General features: G+C 34.1%; 1 protein-coding gene across 3 annotated transcripts in view; it reads right to left on the bottom strand.

Moving 5' to 3' along the window:
• LOC111049630 overlaps positions 1 to 23,046 on the bottom strand; it is a 311,297-nt gene that overhangs the window by 148,849 nt on the left and 139,402 nt on the right. The window contains exons 10-12 of one of the 3 annotated variants that reach the window (XM_039425127.1): positions 12,753 to 12,933; positions 12,402 to 12,441; positions 10,285 to 10,428 (exon numbers count right to left, since the gene is read on the bottom strand). The exons of the other annotated variants lie outside the window; for them this stretch is intronic. Of the exons in view, the coding sequence (XP_039281061.1) occupies positions 10,285 to 10,428; positions 12,402 to 12,441; positions 12,753 to 12,933 (365 nt within the window). The remainder of the gene's footprint in view (positions 1 to 10,284; positions 10,429 to 12,401; positions 12,442 to 12,752; positions 12,934 to 23,046) is intronic. 3 annotated transcript variants of the gene reach the window in all.

Genomic DNA, 23,046 nt, shown 5'->3' with positions numbered 1-23,046 from the left:
TCTTGTCTATCATTCAACAAAACAGATAGCGCTATCTTTTTCTCGCTTTGCTCTGTTGCCAGATCGTCTTTTAACAATGTAGAATTAATAATAAATTTACAAAATATTCCATCTTCATCATTAAAATTCAGTATGAAATCATTGGAAAATATAATTTCGTGCTTAATAAAATAAAATTGAATATTTTAAACAAGAATTGACAGTTAATATTATATCAATAAACCTGTATTAGCTACCGTCTATAGAAGGCATTGACAAGACAGAGGATCGGCAACGTTGTTTTGCTATCTTTATCCACTGCCATTATAACGTGGACCTCACTATAGAATGGTTGTGCATATCATAGAAAATATATGAGCAGTAATGAAAACGAAAAATGATGGGTGAGCTCATTAAGCTTACTACATCCTAACAAGAATTTCTTTCCTACTGTAATCACAACTTACAAAATTTCATTCAGTTGGCAGTGTCAAAAGGGAAATCTTTATACAGTTTTTGGATATCTCATATTGTAGTTTTGTAAGTTTTAATTGTCTGTATTGTGAATATTCAATACTTATATTGTTGAAATGTAATAGTGTGATATTGAGTGGATTTTATTGTAGTTGTTTTTTCTGTGTATCTTATATTCTTTTGCAGGTTATTGAACTGAATGAACTTCGATTTTCACCTTGTGTTGAACCTTGAGTTTTTAGTGTGAGAATTGACCATGTTTTTATTGAATTTGCTAAGTTGTTGCATAGTTGTCGAAATTAAACAATTTTCGAGCATTTTTCAAATACAATTTCAATTTCATGTCGAAAAAGCTTCTGTATTTGGGAATTGTATAAACGTTGACCTTTTTGCAGCTTTGGCTTTTCCACTGAAAGTTATGCTCAACGCTAGTGGAAGGGGAATAATTTTCAGTGAAAAGGCCACAGTCCGAATTGAGACGTAACAGGAAAAACATCCTGTAACGGTGTGCGAGCCTCGGTCCTCTGAATGGGTCGATTTCACATTCAGAGGGACAAATTGACAAATTTCAGTTATCAGTAATTTTTATCTATATAAATGGGAAATCAAATTTTATAGAGTTAGTAGAAGAATCAGGAAATTATTTGTGCCTGTGAGTTCAAATATAGTGAATCTTCTTAAATTGTATGTGAGTGTTTCTGAAGAGTCCAAGTTTGAATATTGTTAAAATGGTTAGTGCCAAACACTTGTTGTTTTCTTATATAGCTCAAAATTCAGTTTCATAGAATGACCGAGGCCCAAACCTACAGTAGTTGCAGCAAGTTAGCAAGTTCCCAAGTATTGAAATTAAAAATTGAATATGCCTTCTTGACCTAAATTGATTGCTGAATAACTTTGTTTTGTTTGGAAATTTGAAATGTGACATGATTTTATTTATCAGTTTTGATTAGTTTAATAAACCTGCAGTTAAATTTTATTAATATTTTTCATTGTAGTTCCTGGCTCGTAGTTGCTAGTTGCTAAACTAGGTGACAGTTGAATAATGATAATAATCTGTGCATTTGAATGAACGAACCCACTATAAGCTCCCAAACCAATCAAGGATTCAAAAGAGATTTCATAGCAGTATAATTTTAGCAAATATTATTGAAGAGAAGAAACATCCCCTCGATATACCTCGCGCAGCAGTAGTATAATGTCTATCGAACAACATGTATTTTTATATATTTCTTATTTTGGAAAATTAACTAAGTCATCGTATAGAGAGATTCTCGGCTACATAATTTTATGTACGGTGTGAGTTGAAGAGGCTTATAAAACCCTCCACCGGTTACAAGAAATTTCATATATTAATATTTCATATTCAATATTCAATAATTTCAGCACTTAACAAATTCCATTAAAAGCTTATTATTCCTTGGTATTTTGCTGTTGTTTCTACTCGCTTTTTTCTCCTGTTTCAGTTGAACTGGTTTGTTGCCGCTTCAACGGAACTTGCTATTATACCACACAACCTAGAACATCACCATCTAGTGATGTCCATCACCATCATCATACACCAGGCTCCATCATAGATTACTTCTGCTCAGACTTGGATCACCATGCTATAATAAGTCAATTAATAACATCTCCGATATGTCAATAATCCTCATTCTATAGTAAACCCTTGAGATTGGAGTGCAAGATGAATTACTTGAAAAGGTGACGGTCAACCCGAATTTATGTTTCTTGAATAATTATCTTTGTCCGGTTGTGAATCACCCAGAATTGTGCATGGGTTTTTGCCAGATCAATGCGAATGAAGTTTACCATAAAAATCGCTAACAATATTTCATCACTGTATAAGAAAAAAATATTAGAAATTCAATTCAAATTTATGTTTAAGTAACTTTAAAGTAAAGCAACTGAGAGACATAATTATAGGGACGGTTTCCGAGCTCGGGATTTAGCTAAGTTCTAGACTTTAAACAGCTGGAGTCAGAAAACTGGCTTTCCGAAACGGGGCCTCGTTGTAGTCCACGTTTAAATTAAATTTTGAAAAACTAGAAAGTTGAACACAAAATAGAATAACTAGTAAATTGTCCAAAGTTTCAGCTATTTTAATTATTTAGGAATGCATAATTTTGTACGGAAAAAACGTTTCCAATATTTTAGAAATGAGAAAATAAATATCTTAAAAACCATGACTACGCTCCATTTCGGAAAGCCAATTTTCTGACTCCAGCTGTTTAAAGTCTAGAACTAAGCTAAATCTCGAGCTCGGAAGCCGGCCCTATAATTATGTCTCTGAAATAAATTGAAGCTGAAATTATTATTATCATTATTATTATTATTAATCCATCCATTATTATTACAATCAATCCATTGTAAACTATCATATTATGTAATGTGGGAAAAAATTGAATAAAAAAAATTATTATTATTATTATTATTATTAGGTTATTATTATTTGTCGAGTTTTGGATGTCGTAGCAATAGGACGTTGTTTTCAGTTGCTCCGTTGATAAGTTATCTGCTTGGCTCGATACCTCCCTTATCTGAGTTTGACGTGCTGAACTATCTTTAGCTTTCTGTTTCAAAGTTTCTTAATATTTTTCCATTTTACTCACTGTTATAAAATGCCTGAGTGTGGAGATAGAAATTGTACAAATGACGAGGAAATTATTGGTGATGATTGCATTCGTTGCGATGGCTGTGCTGGGGTCGCAAGAAAAACCCAACAACGAAAAACACTGGAGAAGAGGAATGAATGGCGCTGCCCTCAACGTTGTCGTGCTGCTAGGGAGATAACTGGTGACAATAGAGATACTGAAAGTGTGGTAAGTGATGATCTAGACTTCGATTTAGACTCAATTACAAAAACAATCTCTGATCCAGAACTGAAACTGATTTGCACGTGTCTTATGAAAAAAATTACAACTTTACACGATTCCGTGAAATTTATGAGTAATAGCATAGAGAAACTATAGCTTGAGTAGATATGCCATGGTATAGGGAATTTATGTCGCAACTTTTACTGTTATCTCAAGCTGATTACTGTCGATTATTGTTGATTTCCACTGTTTTGACCGGGTAAGAGTGTATAAAAGGCACAATATGAGAGACTACCAGCGTCAAACAGCTTCTCGGGAGAGAATTACATGAACTATCGGCTTGAGATAACAGTAAAAGTTGCGACATAAACGCCCTATACCATGGGATATCTACTTATGCTATTGTTTCTCTATGGTAATAGCTTTGACGAAGTTCTATCACGTGTAAAAGGAAATGATAGTAAGATAGCATCTTTGGAAAAACGTTTAGTTATAAAAGACAAGAAAATCGAGGATCTGGAATACAAAATGAACTCTATTGAACAATACGGTCGTAGAAATAATATAGAAATCTTTGGACTTGAAGAAAATCAGGATGAGAATGTTTATGAGCTAGTGACAAAAACTGTTAAAAAAATTGTACCTGAGTTTGTGATAGGAGATATTGATATTGCGCACCGTTTACCGACTAGAAATAAGAAACAAAAAAATTCTATCAATGTCGTTCGGAAAAGTAGGAATTTGAAGGAAAAAATTGTAAGTTCTGCTCGAAAGGGCACTAAAATTAAGCAATCTCAGATAATTTCCTCCTGTGATAAGAATGATCAATTAGTGTTTGTATCTGAAAATCTTTCCGCCTATTACAGAAACCTAAAGTGGCTGACCAAGCAGCAAGCTGTTAAGCATGGATACAAATATGTATGGTACAGAAATGGAAAAATTTTAGTTCGTAAGAATGAAAAGGAACCTGTCATTGAGATATTGAGGGATAATGACCTCACTAAAATCGTTTGAACTATTTCAGAAGCATTGTTTAGATATGCATTCTCATTTTTGATTCGTGCCAATGTTTGATCATGAAAGAGACGAATCAGTTCATGATTTGTTTACTCAAAATTTTGCAAATGAATTGAATCCTGACTCAGATTCATTTGTTAAAGAGAGTTTTTTCCATGATGCTTCTGAGCTCGAATTGTTTGTACCTCTTTCTTCTTCTTTAGGGACTAATAGACATAATATGAATGGTGTCAAATCTAACTTCAATTCACTTACTCTCAATGTTAGAAAAATCCAGTTGCACTTTGATGAATTCATACTAGCTTATGATAAATTTATTCAATCACTTGACTTGATATTTTTTACAGAAGTACAAACTAAATCTTACCTGATGGATCATTTCAAAATTGAGGGTTTCAATGAGCATTTCTGGTTGCGAGAGAATAGAGGTGGTGGTGGTGTTTGTATGTTTCTAAGAAATTGTTTTATTTTTGAAAGGAAAGATTATAATTTTGTTACTTTTGAAAATGTTCAAGGATTTATACGTTCTAGTATTAATGCAAATTTCAAAACTTATTTCTTGGGTATTTATCGTCCTCCTAATTTATCTGAGTCTAATTTTATCAAAGAGCTCAATGAAAATATTAATAAAGTACCCATTGATTGTAAATTCTTGTTGTCAGGTGATATTAACCTCAATTTGAATGAGGATAGGTCTTCTATTATAAAAGAATACTTATATACGCTCTATTCCATGGGATTTGGAGTAATACAAGAGAGGTTTTCCTGCAGGGAGTACCGGTTAGATCTTGTTTAGATCATTATTTTGTTCGTTGGATGAATTATGATAAACCAATCTATACTGGTCAAGTAAAAAGTAGAATAAGTGATCATTTTTCTGTCTTATGTTCATGTCCAATAGATCAAAATTTTAGTGTGAATTCAACTATTGGAAGTGATTATAAATATATTTACTTGAAAAATAGAATAAATCGTTACCTCAGCGATCTTGATGTTAATAGCATTTTAAGTTTGAATAGCTGTGATGAGCTCTATAATGAGTTATGCCGAGTCTATGACTTGGGATATGAAAAATCAAAAATCAAAGTTAAAAACAAATCTCAAGTTAAACTTAAAAATCTGGTGTGGCGCACTCACACAACTTTCCTTGCCGTTATGAAAATTGATCACGCTAGTGTTCCCGCGCATCTCAAGTCTACTATTCAAATATTTGAGCCAGCTGGTGACAGGGCAATAACGCTGCTGGAGACACACATAAGGTCTGCTATCTCTTCATAGTGAATGATTTAATAGAATCAACAATAATTTGCAATTGAATAATCACATTTTCTGGAATTTTAAGCTTATTTTCAAATTTAGGTGAAAATGTTACTGAACATTAATTGTAGAGATTTTCATGCTCAATCTACTCCACTTGATTTTTTTTGTTTCAATTGTATCTAAAGCCTGATAATTGGGAATCTATCTGCATTGATGGGGCGGAGCTCCTGAAATTTTTACAGATATGGGACTTGTGGCAGTTGATAGAGCTTATCGATGACTATTTTATGTATGCATTTGATCAAAATCGTTGGAGCCGTTTCCGAGAAAATCACGAAAAACCCTGTTTTTTGACAATATTTTCGCCATTTTAGCCGCCATCTTGAATTGCATTTGATCGAAATTGTTAGTGTCGGATCCTTATAGTGGAAGGACCTTAAGTTCCAAATTTCAAGTCATTCCGTTAATTGGGAGATGAGATATCGTGTACACAGACGCACATACACTCATACACACACACACTCACATACAGACCAATACTCAAAAACCAGTTTTTTGGACTCAGGGGACCTTGAATCGTATAGAAATTTAGAAATTGGGGTACCTTTATTTTTTCGGAAAGCAATACTTCCCTTACCTATGGTAATAGGGCAAGGAAAGTAAAAAGAATCAATCGGATGACTCTAGAGTTGCATAGGAAATTGAAAGAAAGGGATAATTTGTATAGGCTTGGGAGCATATAAGAAATTAAATAAAGCTATTAAAAAGGCAAAGTGTAATTTTCTAAAAAATGAATTTCAGACAAACATTAATAGCATAAAAAATACTTGGTCATTAATCAACGTTGCCCTGGGTAGACAAGAAAAGTTGTCAGTTGATGATAATATAATGAAACACATAGTGGTTGGAGATAGGCAGGTTGAGGAGGTTGTGGACCATTTCTGCAGTGAATTCACAGAAGGTGTTAGAGCTGCCAAACATGAGTGTAATATTACTACTTATTTGGAAGATGATAATGATACCAATGTTAATGTTCCTAGCTTTGACTTACCTGATGCAGATGAATTAAAAATAGGTAATATCATCAGAAGTATGAGTTCAAATAAATCTCCAGGGATTGATAATATTTTGATGTTTGATATAAAAAATCACAGTATCAAGTTCATACCGATTATCAGAAGATTAATCAATTTATCATTAGAGGGAGGTGAAGTTCCAAATAAATTGAAAACTTCCATAATAAGACCGATTTTCAAAAATGGATCCAGATCAGAAATTTCCAACTATCGACCTATTTCAATACTTTCTTCACCTGATAAGATAGTTGAAAAGTATATTTGTAATGAATTAGTTATGCATTTGAAAAATCACAATTTAATCCCTTCAGCTCAATTTGGATTCCAACGCGACAAATCAACTGGTCAGCTTGTATCCCAATTATGTAACTATATAAATAATGAATTAAATAAAAATTATCATGTTTAATATTATTTCTAGATTTCAAGAAAGCGTTTGACACTTTATCTTTTCATAAAATTGTACAGTCCATGAGTGAAATTGGTTTGTCAAGACGAGGTATCAACTGGTTAATAGATTATTTGAATAACCGAAAGGCTACTGTTGAAGTAGGAAAATCCTACAGCCGCCATGAATTTGTCACCTCTGGTGTGCCACAAGGCTCCAATCTTGGACCATTGCTTTATTTGGTGTCAGTAATCACAATGGTTGGTGTTTCAAAGGAAACTAAAATATTCCAGTTTGCTGATGACACAGTTATGTTAGCCAGCCACACAAGTTTTGATGAAGCAAGAATATTGCTACAAAGAGACTTTGATAGAATGCAAAGATGGATCCATGATAATGGCTTGACTTTGAATTAAAAAAAAAACCACTTGTATGTATATGAGACCGCCACGTCAAACCTCAAAGTCCACTAATATTACTATGCTATCCTTGAATTGTCTACATGGATAACTTTGGATCTCCTTGTACTTGTAATGAAAAGGTCAAACAAGTTACAATTCAAAAGTATCTTGGTATTTCCATTGATGATTGTTTGAAGTGGGGTCCTCACATTGATAGTGTATGCCAGCGTCTTCGCTCATGTCTATTTGGTTCATATAACTTACAGCGATCTGTCTCAAAGAAGACATTGATAGTTGTTTATAAAGCCCTAGCTGAATCCGTAGTAAGATACGGTGTCAATGTTTGGGGTAATGCAAGTGGCTATGAAATTGATAGAGTTAAGAGATTACAAAATTCCTTGCTGAAAATAGTTCATTCAAAACAAGAGAGTTACCCTAAGCCAAATTTGTTTGGAAAATATAGCATTCTTCCTGTAAACGAGCTTTTCAGATATGATATCTTATGAAATAGTTATTTTTCTAATAACTATAGAATGTCAAGTAGAATTTCGCATGAGCGAAGATAAGGTGCTGTATATAAAAGGTTTATTGTACCCGAATACAATAATTATCATGGTGAATGTGAACTCAGTTATCTTGTACCAACTATTTTCAATGAGTTGCCAGATGATTTAATTGGTCTGGATAGAATTTCAATTGTTAAAAATAAGATGAAACACTTTCTGTTAAATAATTTGAGTGAATTTGAATGATCTTCATAAATTCTTCCTTTTTTTATATATTTTTTTCTTGTGTATGTTTTTTTGTCATAAGCAACAACTGAAATCCCATTGTTTTATTATTTTATTGCTACATATTGCTACACAATACAATCAAATGAATTATTATCAATTAATTTTCTTCTACTCAAGATTGACAACTATTTTTCTTTTGATATGATTTGAATTGAAAATTATTTATTTTGGGATCACTGATTGATTATATCAATGTACTATTTCTATGGGTTTTTTTATATAATGTAAAACTTGACTCCTCCAGTCAAACCTTCTTTAGAAGATTCTGGAGAATTTATATTTCGTCTGGTTTATAATATTTGAAACTTTCCACTAAAAGGGAATCTTCTTATCTTTTGTTATCCCTGTTTTTTTATCATTCTTCATTTGTTTTTGTTTGTGAGATTTCTTTTTATAAGTTTAATTTTCATTCTTGTTTGTTATATTTTCTATAATAAACTATTTTCTTCTGGGGGTACCAGGACGAAGGAAAAAGGAAAGGAAAGGATTATTATTAATTTGCTAATATGTATGTCACAGATGTCAAACATGGAAGGTACAATCAGCAAGTTAGAGACGATCTACATGGATGCTACTACAGTCATTAAACCATTGGTGATAGGTAACATCAAAGAGCTGGAGCCTGAGCATCAATACAACATCCTTTGTGTCCAGAGTTAACTGCATCCAGACTATGGTGTGAAAATAGTAGCTCATGTGAAGTGGGAGTGCGATGTGGTGCCAGTGTGAACTTGGAACAGCATTTCCCAGAAGTACATCCAAAATTGACGGTTCTGGATGCAGAATCAATAGTTCCACAGTTCCTGAAGATTTATAACGATAGTTCCATTAAAAAAGTCGAAATAAATGAATTTGAAGAAATGCTCTTCCAAGTTCCACTGGAAAAATGTATTTTTGTCAGCAGAACACAGAGAAATGCTTAAAGATCATCGAATATGAGAGTTCTAGGCAGAGGAGGTCATCCTGAATCCAGAACAGGTGAGTTCCAATTGATAAATTCAATAGATAAATTGTTATGGCTATTTGAAATTCAAAGAACGAGATAATTCACGTTTTCACCAGAAGAACACAGAGTTCAAATATTTGAGAGGTGGAAATCATAGTTCTAGGAAGAGGAGGTCATTCTGAATTCAGAACAGGTGAGTTCCAATTGATAAATTCAATAGATAAATTTCAATGGCTATTTGGAATTCGAAAAACGAGATAATTCACGTTTTCACCAGAAGAACACAGAATTCAAATATTTGAGAGGTGGGAATCATAGTTCTAGGAAGAAGAGGTAATCCTGAATCCAGAACAGGTGAGTTCCAATTGATGAATTCAATAGATAAATTTTAATGGCTATTTGGAATTCGAAAAACTATATAATTCACGTTTCTTACAGAAGAACACAGAATTCAAATATTTGTAAGGTGGAAATCATAGTTCTAGGAAGATGAGGTCATCCTGAATCCAGAACAGCTGAGTTCCAATTGATAAATTCAATGGATAAATTTTTATGGCTATTTGAAATTCAACAAATACAGTAGTGTACAAGTTTTAGCTTAGTTCACTCCACTGAGTGTATAAGGCTCGATGCACATTTGCGACGCTAGCCAGTTGCATTTTTAGGAGTGGAGCGACTCTCTGCCGGCAGCCAATTTCAGTTCAGTGCACACTTGTGCGTATCAATTATAACTAAATTATATCATGTGTTCTGCATAACATCTGGTATACTACAATCATGTGTAGAAATAGAATATCCACGATGAAATTCTTGACCATTTCGGCCAGTTCAACAAATTGAATTCTGATGATTATCTGACAGAATGCAGATGTGCTGATCAGTGGATGCTCATGGCCAATATCTAGAAAACTGGCCTTCTCAAATAGTATACTGAGTCTGTGAGGCTGAATAGTGAGGTATGGTATAGTATAAATGTACCTGTGCATTAGTTGTGAAACTGCCACAGTGATAGATGAGTTATTTTCAAAAATAAAACATTTTCTACACATGATAATGAGAAGAATACACTGAACCGATCATGCCATCAGAGAAAATAAAAGGTTCTATTTCTGATAAAATATATTAAAAATACTCACACTGAATGATTATTGGTCACTGGAAGCGTGTCCTGCCACTTGACACCAATCAAGTATGAAATACCATTAGAAGATGGCTTGGTCATTTTCATTACTTCATCTAGGAGTCTCAATGAAATAGAACCAGTGATTGACTTCAATGCTCTTCGAACAGAAAAACAAGATATGACAAAATATCCATTTTGCCGAAATGTACTAAATCACTTCATGCAAGCCCATATCAATGGGAATATTCAAATTGACAACTATGAATCAACTGTGTCATCGAATTGGATATTTTCAGTCATATATGGGCTTGTATGAGAGGATGAATTCTCGTACATTATGGCAACATGAACATTTTGACCGAGTCCCATGCTTAACAGGTACAGTCTCAAGCGACTGGTACCCACCTGTTTTATTCAGAGTAGAATAACGTAGAACCATAGAGAAAAAATAGCTCGACGACTTATTTACACGGTGCCAGTTAAGGTAGCCAGTCCCTGGATGCCAACGACTGGCACTGTGTAAACGGCTCACGCCAGTAACTGGAGAAGTCAGCAAGCCAAGGACGCGCCAGGAGCTGGCAGTTCCAGCAGAACAAATATTCTTGTTTTACTGGCGCGCCAGCTTCATGTCAGCCTAATCACAGTAGCTTTATACTCTTGCGGGCATGAAGCTCTCTTATAATATTATTGTCTCTGATGCCCTCAAAGTCTTATTGTCCATCCACTCTCGTATCCACATTGCTCGTTCATCCGCTGTAACTCGTGGGTACATATTTCCAAAAGTTCTTCACACAAAACCAATTCCACTATTCTACATTTCTACACATACACACACACACACATATATATATATATATATATATATATATATATTCTACACATATTCCACTATTCTTCATAGATGCCTATTCTACACTTTTGAACGGCAACTCTGTGTGGCGTCTCTGCCATTTGTTTATAAAACCAAGATCTGCACTACTTTACATAAACCACGCTTGCTGTGGAACTACACCCACACATCCGACTTGTTCCAGTAGCTGGCAACGTATAAACAGGGTACCACGTAAAGCTGGCATGCCAGTTGCCGCTTGCCAGTGACCTTCCAGTCAATATCCAAACTGACATGCCAGCCACTGGAACCGTGTACATCAGCCTTGAGATTCATCTTCTTGTATCAGTAGTCTCTGGTAGAACATAAATATGGGTAGATTAGAAAAGACCGTTTCAGAAACACAGATATAAGACCTCAGCTGAATACTTTTGCTATAAGAGATATAATAAATGGGAGTAGAAATGATTAGTTCCAACATGTGAATATAATGAGTAAAATCCGTATCCCTAAGCAAGCTTTATTGTATGAACCAGTTGTAAAAAGAGATAGAGGACGTCCAAGAAAAAGATGGTCCAATTATAGTTGCGAATTCGGAACGGGCAATGATGCCTCAACGTGAAAGGAAGAAGAAGAGAATAACGATCAATATTCCACTCTATTCAGCATTCAATATTCAATTTTCATATCAATACTCAATATTCAATATTCAGCATTCAATTAAAATTGATATACATATTTGAAATTAACTTCCCAATTTGGATTATTAATAAAAATTCATTCAGAATAGATATAGAGCTGTATCTTGTCTTGTTTTAAAGTGAAACACTTCTAGTTTGTTATCGAATCGTCTGATAGTGTCACGCTAGTAACAAGCGCCAATGTCATTTACAAATTGACGATGAAAATGGTTACCTCCACTGGGCCCTAGCATCATGACTGTAGTCTACGTCAGTCAGATAGTGTACATCAGCTATACTGTACGTCAGTGGTGCTCGGAATTCGCTGACTCCATGTTGAACTGCCGTATGAATCAAAACTGCTCTCTCTGATCATATGGTATAGATTCATATGGCGACTCAGCGAATTCCGAGTTAGCAAATTCTATCAACTCTTCAGAATAGCCTATGTCTTTGTCCAGGGGAGGCAGCCATTTTCACATGGTCCTAACGACCGCTAGTGCCTGTTATGGAGACATTTCGCACTTACAACGATTCTAGTTGTGTATTTTTTCTGAATAAATTTTCATTGATCATCCAAATTGAGAAATTAATTTCATATCACTACGTATGATAACTTACTTTCTTGCCGGATTAACCTCTTGAAATTTCATGTAATGGTCTGAAAAAAATCAAATACTTCAGTGAGAAACTATTCTGCTAAACAATACAAGTTCACTGGTTTGAACAACGATTCAATTTCATTTGAACTATATCCTGCTAAAACTCTCATGTTTTTCCACATTTTTTCTCGTAAATGAATATTGTTAATAGGATAAGAGTAGAGAGTTCCTTCGATACATTACTTTTGCATGAGACACTATGGTTCTAATATTATTACTTGTATTTGAGAGTAGAAATAATTTTAAAATCGAATTTGGGAATATGTTTGTGAACTATTTTGGAAAAAATGACTATACAAATTCAACTCACCAAACTTCACGACTGATTTATCCTTAGCTCTCACATACTTGGTTTCTTCAAAAATGACATATGAGCCTTGCTTTACAACTTTGATTCCTTCGTAGTGATATATCATCGATAATTGAATTGAATATTCCAACTGCAGTATATTCACTATTCTTATAAGTTCTGGCTCACTGGAATTCTCACACTGTCGAAATACATGAAAGTATATTGCATATTTAATACATCGAAGCAAGCTGTAGTGAATTTCTCGGCTTATGACCTCTGGCTGTAGCTTATTGTACCATAATCCAATACAGCTTGGATAATCGATGTTTCTACTCTACTAATAATTTACAAAGTGAAGTACTGATGAACTTGCATATTGTAGTGATACATTCTGTAACGAATTTACCGTGATAAAGCTTATTTTGATTTGATTCGAATACTGCCATTAGCCTTTCAAGCTGCTTCATAGTTTTAATAAAATAATTAAACGAGTGTACAGGTAATGAATTCCTACTATCTTTTATATAGCTTCCAGTAGTTGTCCATTTGTGGATTGTTTGTTCGACGATTGCATTTGATTGTACAATCAGAAAGTAGCTTCACTTTTTGGTGTTGAGATGGGCCGTGCTTTCACACTGCCCCAGGGTGGACGGAAATCTTCGGCAGTGGTAGTTCTTGAGATACGAAAAAGGGTGACCTCCATACGGACGTCTCTTATTATATTACGACACCGGAGCATGCTAGAATACTGCCTCCGTATTGCGGCCAAGGATCACGAGATTGTGAGGGTTCCCTGCGCCTGCGCTATTGCCGAGTGCCGAGACGGCTGTATATTGCTGTATATTGGCAACTAGGCCCATGCTGTCCACTGACTTTATAGCGTGTTTAATCCCGTGTTTAGGACCGATATGTTAAGCCGTCGGTCCCGGCTGTCCCTCCTGGGTCCTCTGGTATAGTATACTATACTCTACTTCAACGCTGCTAGTGTGAAAAATCGTGAACTAAAATCGGTCATTCAGCTCACAGCGACATCTAGTATAAAATTTTCTAACTACTTCAGCCATTAGTTCTTCAATTCGCCACCTGTTGACTACACCAAAGCATATCAGAAAAATATGGCTGACTCAACATGCTCAACCTCTGATCAACGCGCACTTATTTCAATTGGTAAGTAAATTTGGAGTTTTTTTTTTCACTAATATGAGTAATGGATATTATTCTAGATATATCAGGCGATATACATGCACATTTCTGAGCCAAAATATTTTGAATAACATTTCCTACAGCTAAAATCTCTTTTAGGTATAGTATCCTATACCTTGGGACTGAAGCCAGTTTTTCTTATTAGATGTTTTTATAATTTATTTTGTGAAGAGCCAAGCTCCGACTTTGTTATCAACTTTATTATCCACTCTTTTTTACATTTTTGAAGTTAATTTTTTAAAGTGAACTTACAGTTTTATATTTTCCAAGAAAATCAATGATTTCTTTGAAATTTGGAATGTACTTCTAGCAAAACTTGGACCTAACCAAAAATTTGAATTTTTCAGATGATTTTTTTTAAAATATGGATAAAGCAACAATAAATGTAGCTTTGCAGTGATTTCATGTTGCAGAATTGTACAGAACATAGGCTACCTGAATTGTACAGAACTTTTTTCTTTTACAGATGATGAGCTCCAGCTTGAAACAGCTCTATTTGATGGATTGGATGCCTCAGATATCGACCTCAGTGATGGAGATGACGAGGACAATGATCCAAATTATCTGCCTAACCCTGACCCTGGACCTGGACAACAAATTGACTCTTCCAATGACAGCTCTGATAATGATCAGGTAGAATTATGTCTTATTCTCAAGTAAAGTCAGCTGGGGTTGGAATAGTTTTCAATCGAAATTTTAAAAAAAGTCGTTTTGGTCGATCAAAGTGTTTTTATCCATCAAATGAATAGGTTTTGTTGTATCAGTGATTAAATTTTGATCAATATTCTTTCAAATAAAAATATTGGTGAAGTTATAAATGTAGACTTGAAGACCTGAACAACAAATTGACTCTTCCATTGACAGCTCTGATAAAGATCAGGTAAAATTATTCCATTGGTTGAGTTCAAAGCCACTGATCGGTGAGTGAACGATGAGATCGGTGAGTGAACGTGACTTTGAAAGAACCACTGTTCTGACGTTGAACGATGCATAGACTCACATGCAGCGCTGGATTATTTGGAATTGAAATCGGCCATTAAGGGGACAGCCTGGAAGATTATTACATACTAAAGATCTTGAAGATTTTTGTGATCTATAATATTACAAAAAATATATATTATATAATATCTAGTGTTAAAATACCTCAATGGAACCTTTAATTTCAAGTAAGAGCTAAGCATTGGGAAGGCATGGGTATTGTGCATTTATACCTCTTCAAGGTCTTTGGTCTAACTGATAAGAAAAAAAACGTCATATCCGGTTCATTCACTGATCAGTTAATCGTACTTTTCCACCAATGGAAAAGAACGTAAATAGAGTAGCTGAACGTAAACAGACATGGCTGAGTATGAGGTAGTTTACAAATGATGGACTCCATCATAATGTATTTGGGAGCAGAGAAATGCATAATTACATAAATTCAATAACATTAAAAATATTTTACAAAGCATTTAAAACTTGTCACGTTATTTTTTATATTTAAATAACGATTAGCCTCCTGCTTGGCATCAGTCGGTAGAGCATGAAATATTTTAATATAATTATAAAAATTAGGTCGTGGTTTTTCATAGGATACAGTCTCATAAAAATCTTATAGGCCCAGATATGAGCTTCCACTATAATACTGATAATTCATTGAAAAATAAATATATATATATATATATATATGGTACTTATCCTATAGTATTGAGGAATCAAAATAATTGCACACCATAAACAATTTGATACATATATTAACAAATATTGCGAAAATAGATCAGGGCAAAAAATATAAAGAGCGATAAAAATATATAATATAAAAATAGAACAATAATTGAAATCAGTAAAATATCACAGGCTAAATACTATTCTCTAAATTTATAGCACGAAACGTTACCATGTGCTTTTATTTTATAATCATATGCATCCTTTTGTATGTAGCTGCGATATAAGCTTGCTAATACTTGTCGACTTGGACAATTCCATTAAAAATAGTTTCCTTAAAATCAACTTGATAAATTGGCAACCAATAATCCAAACATATATATTAAATTCTATAGTATCTAATAGATTTCTTTGCAATGAATATATATTATTTCATCTCAGGGTGCAAGATTCGGCACCTGACGGAATAATAGAGCAATTCATCTAGTGAATCAGAGCTACAACAAACTATCGCAAATCATATTGCAGAAATTAAAGATCATATGAATATGTATTACTAGTAGGGATGGGTATCGATACATCGATGTTTAAAAACATCGATGTTTCAACATCAAACATCGATGTTTTTAACATCAATATTTACTGTTCGATGTTTTTCACTTATCGATGGTTTTACCTAGACATCGGTCATCCGATGCTTTTCCCAACTAAAAAGTATAAACAATTCTAATTTTTTAATGTGATACAAGTTTTATTTTATTTTTTTGTTTGAAGAGGATTATCTTGAGAGCAATAAGCAATAGTAACAGAATTACAATCATTATCTCTATCATATTTAGTGTAGTATTCTGTTTAGTGTTTTTTGTGAATATAGATCACTCTTGTGAAAGATCTCGCATAAGTTTTGATTTCCTGCAGATTGCTATTTTTATTTTTCAATCAGGCTCTCTGTATTTTTATGTGAGACTGTTGGATACTCTTGAAGATTTACATTACTTCTGTGGCCCGTGTCAAGGTTAGATAGTTAGTTATTTAGAATTGAATAAGAGGTCGGATTCTACGTTTCTTAGGAAGAAAGAGTTCTTTCTTACTACAATTATTTCCTCAACATGTGTTCAACACTTATTAATCTAGCTCTGGAAAAGAGGTCCTCGTATTGTAAGGAGTGCAGATATCCATAAAAAAAAACTTAATTCATTTTCATTTCCTAAAAAATCTATCAGGTATTGAATGAATACGATATGAATATCAATGATTGCTAAAATTAGCTTAGGGTGAAATTTTAAGACCGAATCCTCAAGGATATACCGAGAGGTTTCAGACTAAACCATGAAGATGACAAATCTTGTGAACTAGAGTTGATGTATCTTTCTAGTCACAACCTGACATCAATTATTTGAAAGACTGTTACTTGAATACCACAAGTCCAAAATTGCTGTGATTCCAGTTAGTAACTGTTGAAATATTGGAACAATAGCTCCAGATAAAATTGTAGTCACTTTAGAAGCTCTTTTTGTGCTCTACAATCTGAGATCAGGTATAGCGATCTATCTCATATTCCAGGTACACCTGACAACAATGCTCCTTGTATTGTGAAAAACACCTAATTTTCAGCTTCAAGCATCATCACCAACTACATTGTCCTCACATTGATATTTCGCACAACGACATAAGTTCTTGAGATTATGTTCTATGAGAATCACCCGTAAGATACACTTCATTTCAGTATTTCCTAGTGGAGAGGCGCGCTTAAGGACACCTCAAGGATCAAAATTTCAAACACATAACTTTTGACACAATGCTCAGATTTCATCGTACTACACTTCATCCTTCTCGGTTCGTCACGGCGGTTCAAAATCATGCATAATAAGTCAAATTCGGTCGAAAAATAGAAAATTTATTGTTGAGTGTACTTAAGCCCATATTCCAATACACAGAAAATGACCAATTTCTATATTCAAATTTGCATGTCTTGTGAAATACTTCTGATAAAATTTCCAAATCTAGTGAGAATGTGAAAATTGTCCCCCTCTACCCACTCCAATAAATAATACTTTCGATTCCAAAACAATTTGGAAGTTAAGATTTTAAAAATGGCGATTTCAGTTTTTACATTTTTTTCGTAATTCTACTGTTGATCAAGAGTTTCTAAAACGAGTCTGATACATCATAGAAACTTACGATTGATTACAAATTGTAGATAAATTCATCCTCTACGAGCTCAGTTGCCTAAAATCCATCTTGAATCACTTTTCGCTATCATAGAACTGCCAAAACCGTTAATATGAGAAAAATATCTACAATTTCCGGATTTTTTCAACAATCAAATCTCACTTTACGAACAACCATATTCTTTCATGAATTGTTTACAGCAGATGAAATAGAAAGTTCTATTGTACATTTCAAGATCATGTAATAATTTTTGTAATAAGGGGTTACCGAGATACATAGCTTTGAATATAGAAATTGGCCATTTCTTATCTATTGAATATGAATAAGTACCTACACTCAACAATAAATTTTCTATTTTTTTGACCGAATTTGACTGTTGATGCATGATTTTGAACCGCCTTGGCGAGCCGAGAAGAATAAAGTGTAGTACGATGAAATCTGAGCATTGTGTCAAAAGTAAAATTATAAGTGTTTGAAATTTTGATCCTTGAGGTGTCCTTAAGCGTGCCTCTACTAGGAAATACTGAAATTAAGTGCATATAACGGGTGATTCTTACCCATGAACTTATGTCATTGTGCGAAATATCAATGTAAGGACAAAGTAGATGGTGATGATGGTTGAAGCTGAAAATTAGGTGTTTTCCACAATACAAGGAGAATTGTTGTCAGGTGTACCTGGAAATCTATATGACATAGAGTGCTCTACCTGATCTCAGATTGTATAGCACAAAAATACGCCTAGAGGGGTTTTGAAATATACATCTAAATTGTAACAATCGGAAGATATTGTTGATTGAAAACTAAAATTCATCAAAATTGATTTTTACTTCAAATTTTACTCATTTTTGAAAAATTATAACGAAGTACTCATTGGAGATAGAGAGTTCCGAGTGATCTCATTTTTTTCAGAATTATATAATCTGGGAGAGATTTGGCAGAAATAGCTGAAAACTGGAAAATGAGCCGAAAATACGAGGTTTTTGGGCTATCTTGTATCTAGCACAAGGAAATCTTGCATAAAGAAATAGGTTCGGGATCTCTCTTATGTACCCAAATAATATATTAAAAAATTAGAACTACAATATAAATTGCAAGCACACCCCCTCTTTTATGTCTATATTGACTGGACTAATAGTATCATCCATAAAAACGTAGGGCGATAAACGATGTTTAAAAACATTGATGTTCAAAAACATTGATGTTTACTGTTGGATGTTTTTCACTTATCGATGTTAGGATGAAAAAAACATTGATGTTCAAAACATTGATGTTTTGTCTTTCGATACCCATCCCTAATTACTAGCCTAGATTTCATACTTCTTTAATTTATAGAACTTCTGATATGTGGATTTATTCGTTATTCTTCTAATAAAATACCTTTAATACTATATTTACTTGCGCAAGTATTTTTTACTAAATTCTTAATTTATAAGAAAACCCTTCGACGAGCTAGCTTGATTATTATGTAATTTCGAAGCACTGAGGGCGCCCTGTCACTATTTCAATATTTCTCACTCACGTGTCGAAATTTTCTTATGAGCTGCTGATGTCAATCCAACTCCTGGTGGTCCTGGACTATGGTAGCCGGAGTCGTCTCTTCCAAGGGGTTACAAAATTATTTAAAGAAGTGAAAATGACTTTTGCTTTATAAGAGCATCACAAAGTCTTATAAGAAATTTTATAATTCAATCTAACTTTAAATTTTTACAAGTTATAGCAAGGTTTTATGCTCTATAATATTTAGGGACCTCTCATGGTGGCATTTGGCAGGCGAGTGTTGGTTCTCCTTTCTCAATTTTACAATTCTCATTTCCGACTTCCAAATTTACATAAAATTTGAATATCCTAGTCCTCTGCCATTCAAGGTTCAAATAGACCGTACTTAAATATTAAATTATTACTTATGTTGTATGTTTAATAATTTCTTTGCCTTCGGGCCATATCCATAACATAGACTATACAACAATTTTATACAAATTCTATTTATTTGTAGAAATATATACAAATATTTTTGAATTGGCATACTATTGCCGCCTATCAATTGCCATTATGTGATTGGTGCATGCAAATTGTTTCAGTATTCATGCGCTTGGTAACCTCCTATTTCCTGGATACATTTAATTATTTTTATTAGGTTTTTCAAATATGCCCTCTACATGCTAGTTAATTTTCTATACGTTATTATTTGTTTCATGCATCATAATAGTTAGCCACGTGAGACCTTTTGTTCCTCAAATTGCATACCGTTTTGCCGCAATAAATTTCTGCCAAGGTGTTTGGTCAGATTCTACGTTGCATGGCTCGGTCGATCGTTAGGTCGCCGATCACTGAATGTTTATGCCTCACCTCAACCTTCAATATTTTATATAATATTATATCTTAGCAAAAAATTATTTCATTCCTCTTAGGCTGTTGTACAGTTTAGCCAGGACAATCTGATGTTATCTAATCTTTATGTTATCTCTTGGCGATATGAGCCAGTTACTTTACTTAGACCTATTAATATTTCAGCTAGGGATTTTCATATCTATTCAAATTTCAATATGTTACACGCCCCCTGGATTTGAATTCAAAATATTTGAGAATCACAATGTTTTTAATGAAAATCCATCCTTCAACACATCGATATATTCCATACTTTGTCTACAAAATATACTCTCCAATTTTTATCATAGTTCGCAGATTTATCTGCTGCGCCTCCCTTAGACCTCTATCAAATACAATAACAAATTCTCCTTATCAACACAAGAAATATCATAAATATAATCTCCTAGACACATTCCTTCTTTCAACACTTAGAACATAGTATTTTTAAATTTTCCGCTCGCAAGGCCGCCAACCTAACTACACACATTACTTGATTCTCTTATAATTGATTCCTTTCAAACAATAATTTCGATGTACAAATTTTCTGGGGCTTATATTCTATTGTAATCCCTAGGTCTTAATATAAATAATTTTCCATATATCAGGTACAATTCTTTTCTTTTGCTAATGGTTCTTTGGCTTTAGGTAACTAGCATTCAATTTAGGTTTTTTCGGTAACAAACATGGCATAAACTAACAGTAATAAATATAAAACATATAAATAAATATATTAACATTGATAAATATAATAATAACAGTGATAAATAACATTTTTGGGGTACAATATTTTTCTCTTCTTAAACATATGTTGTTACCTATATTCAATCTAGATGGCTTTGTTAACCTACCAGTTCTGAATATCTGCTTTCTGACGTCATATACTTTGGCTTTGCGTTCTGCAGCATAAACTAACCTTATTCGTCACATTTTTCACATTTAAGGTAATTTGCTTAATTTATTTTTTACTATCCCCGTTTGTGTCTTATTTTATATGGTGTATATTATTTAATTACATAATTAAAAATTATTCTTTCACTTGTTGCAGGCTTCTAACGGTTGGAAGGAATCGAAAATCTGATTTGTTGACACGAGGTTGCTTCATCAATATTAAATTTATTAAGAAAGGTCTGTAATTCGTTTGATAGTGGTGTTTTCCTTGATTACTTATCATATTTATTTCAAATTCTGCAATATTGCATGTGGAAATGTTGTGATTTACTTGCATCTTCTTGCATTCTGTTTGTAGATGTTGCTGTAGGCTGTTTGGTTATCTGCTGTCCGGTTGTTGATTGTTGAGCTGTCCTAATTGATAATTTTTTCATCATAAATTTAAAGCCCTTGTATCTTGTGTATTCTTTTAAACAATTCATCACTTCATTCATGATAATTCCTTCTAATCTGTTCTTTTTCCAATCATCCTGCAGTCTTAACTCATCCTCCCTTTCATTTTCATTCAATATTCTCGATTTCAGTTCTTTATAAATTAGTAGGCTCACAACAATAACATTCTTATAATATTAAATTTCCAATCATCAATAGTAGTTTCATTTAATAATAATAATACAATATTTTTCATCCTATCCACAACACAGTCTTTTATCCATATCACAGCCATAACCAACATTAAACACAATATCAAAACATTTATTATCTTTTTAATAGCATAATTTCTCATCATATATACTATTTACTTTCTTCTTTTTATTACATTATTTCTTACTTCTTTTACTCTTCTTATACACTGTTTATCCTTCATATATCTCCATAAGTAGTCCACTCCATTATTTTCCCGGAATGAATCCTAGTTGCTTTGTTACCAGTTCCATTTTTGTTCCAATTATTTGATTCCTTTTTTCGGTCACATCGCTGATCATAGCCTTTAAAGCGTATGTGCCGCGATATATACTGTCGGTCTCCTGTCCTCCTCCTGGTTTCGGTCCGGAATCCTCCTCGGGCGTTTGAAACGTGCATGCGGCCGGTATGCGCGTGTGCAGCTCCTCCTTTGTCGCTTCTGCCTGACTTTCCGCCTCCAGGCCTTGCGGTGCTGGTACCTCTTCTCCCAAATGCTGTCCTCTCCGTCTTGATGTCGGCCGTCCGGTGTCCTCGGGCGCTTCCGTGTCCGGGCCTTGCGGGGTTGGTTCTTACGGTCCTGTATGATGTCCTCTCGGTCCGGGTCCTTGGTCTGCTGTGGGGTCGAATGATGCGCGGGTGTGGTGTGTGGATACATGGTGGCAGTCTCCTCCTGGCGATTGTTCATTTTTGGCAGTGATGGGATTTCGTCATTACTGTAATGGATCGGTTCTTGTTGTAGGGTGGTGGCCGGTAGTGATTCTTTGGGGGCGAGTTGCTCTTTGGTGGGAAACAGGATACTTAATAGAGGTTGATACTTGTGGGGTGTTTTAATTTCATTGTTGGTGGCGGTTTTTGATGGTGATTTATCAGGTGTTGGGTTCTGTGTTCTTTGTTGGTTTAATCCTGTTGCATGTGCTAATGTATAATTTGTACTTATTTGATGAGGTGGCGGTTTGTAATTTCTGTTGTAATTATTCTGAGTGTAACCATTATTTGAGTTTAATCGATCATGGCCATCATAATAATTCCTGCGGTTGCTCTGATGGGCGTAATGATTAGTTGTGCGATTTTGAAAATTTTTATCATTCCAGTTACTATTTTGTTTGTGCTCATAGCGGCGTTCAAATTGAGGGGCAGATCGTGAGCGATCATATGATACCGGTTCATAGTTTTGGCTGGTATACTGATTACTTTTTGAGTTATGTTGATTTTGTGGGTATCTTTGGTCTGATCGGTGGTTTGACATTGCCATCACAGACTGTATGCCATATAGATGATTTATTAGCTGTTTGCAATCAGTAATGGGTTGTGTGGCGAGTGCCATTCTAACTTGATACAATAGTTTCTTTAGAAT

The sequence above is a fragment of the Nilaparvata lugens genome, chromosome 3, assembly GCF_014356525.2.
Source record: "Nilaparvata lugens isolate BPH chromosome 3, ASM1435652v1, whole genome shotgun sequence".
In the NCBI taxonomy this organism is placed as follows: Eukaryota; Metazoa; Arthropoda; class Insecta; order Hemiptera; family Delphacidae; genus Nilaparvata; species Nilaparvata lugens.
The sequence above is the reverse complement of the archived record's forward strand: the minus strand, read 5'-3'. Positions and strand labels throughout refer to the sequence as shown.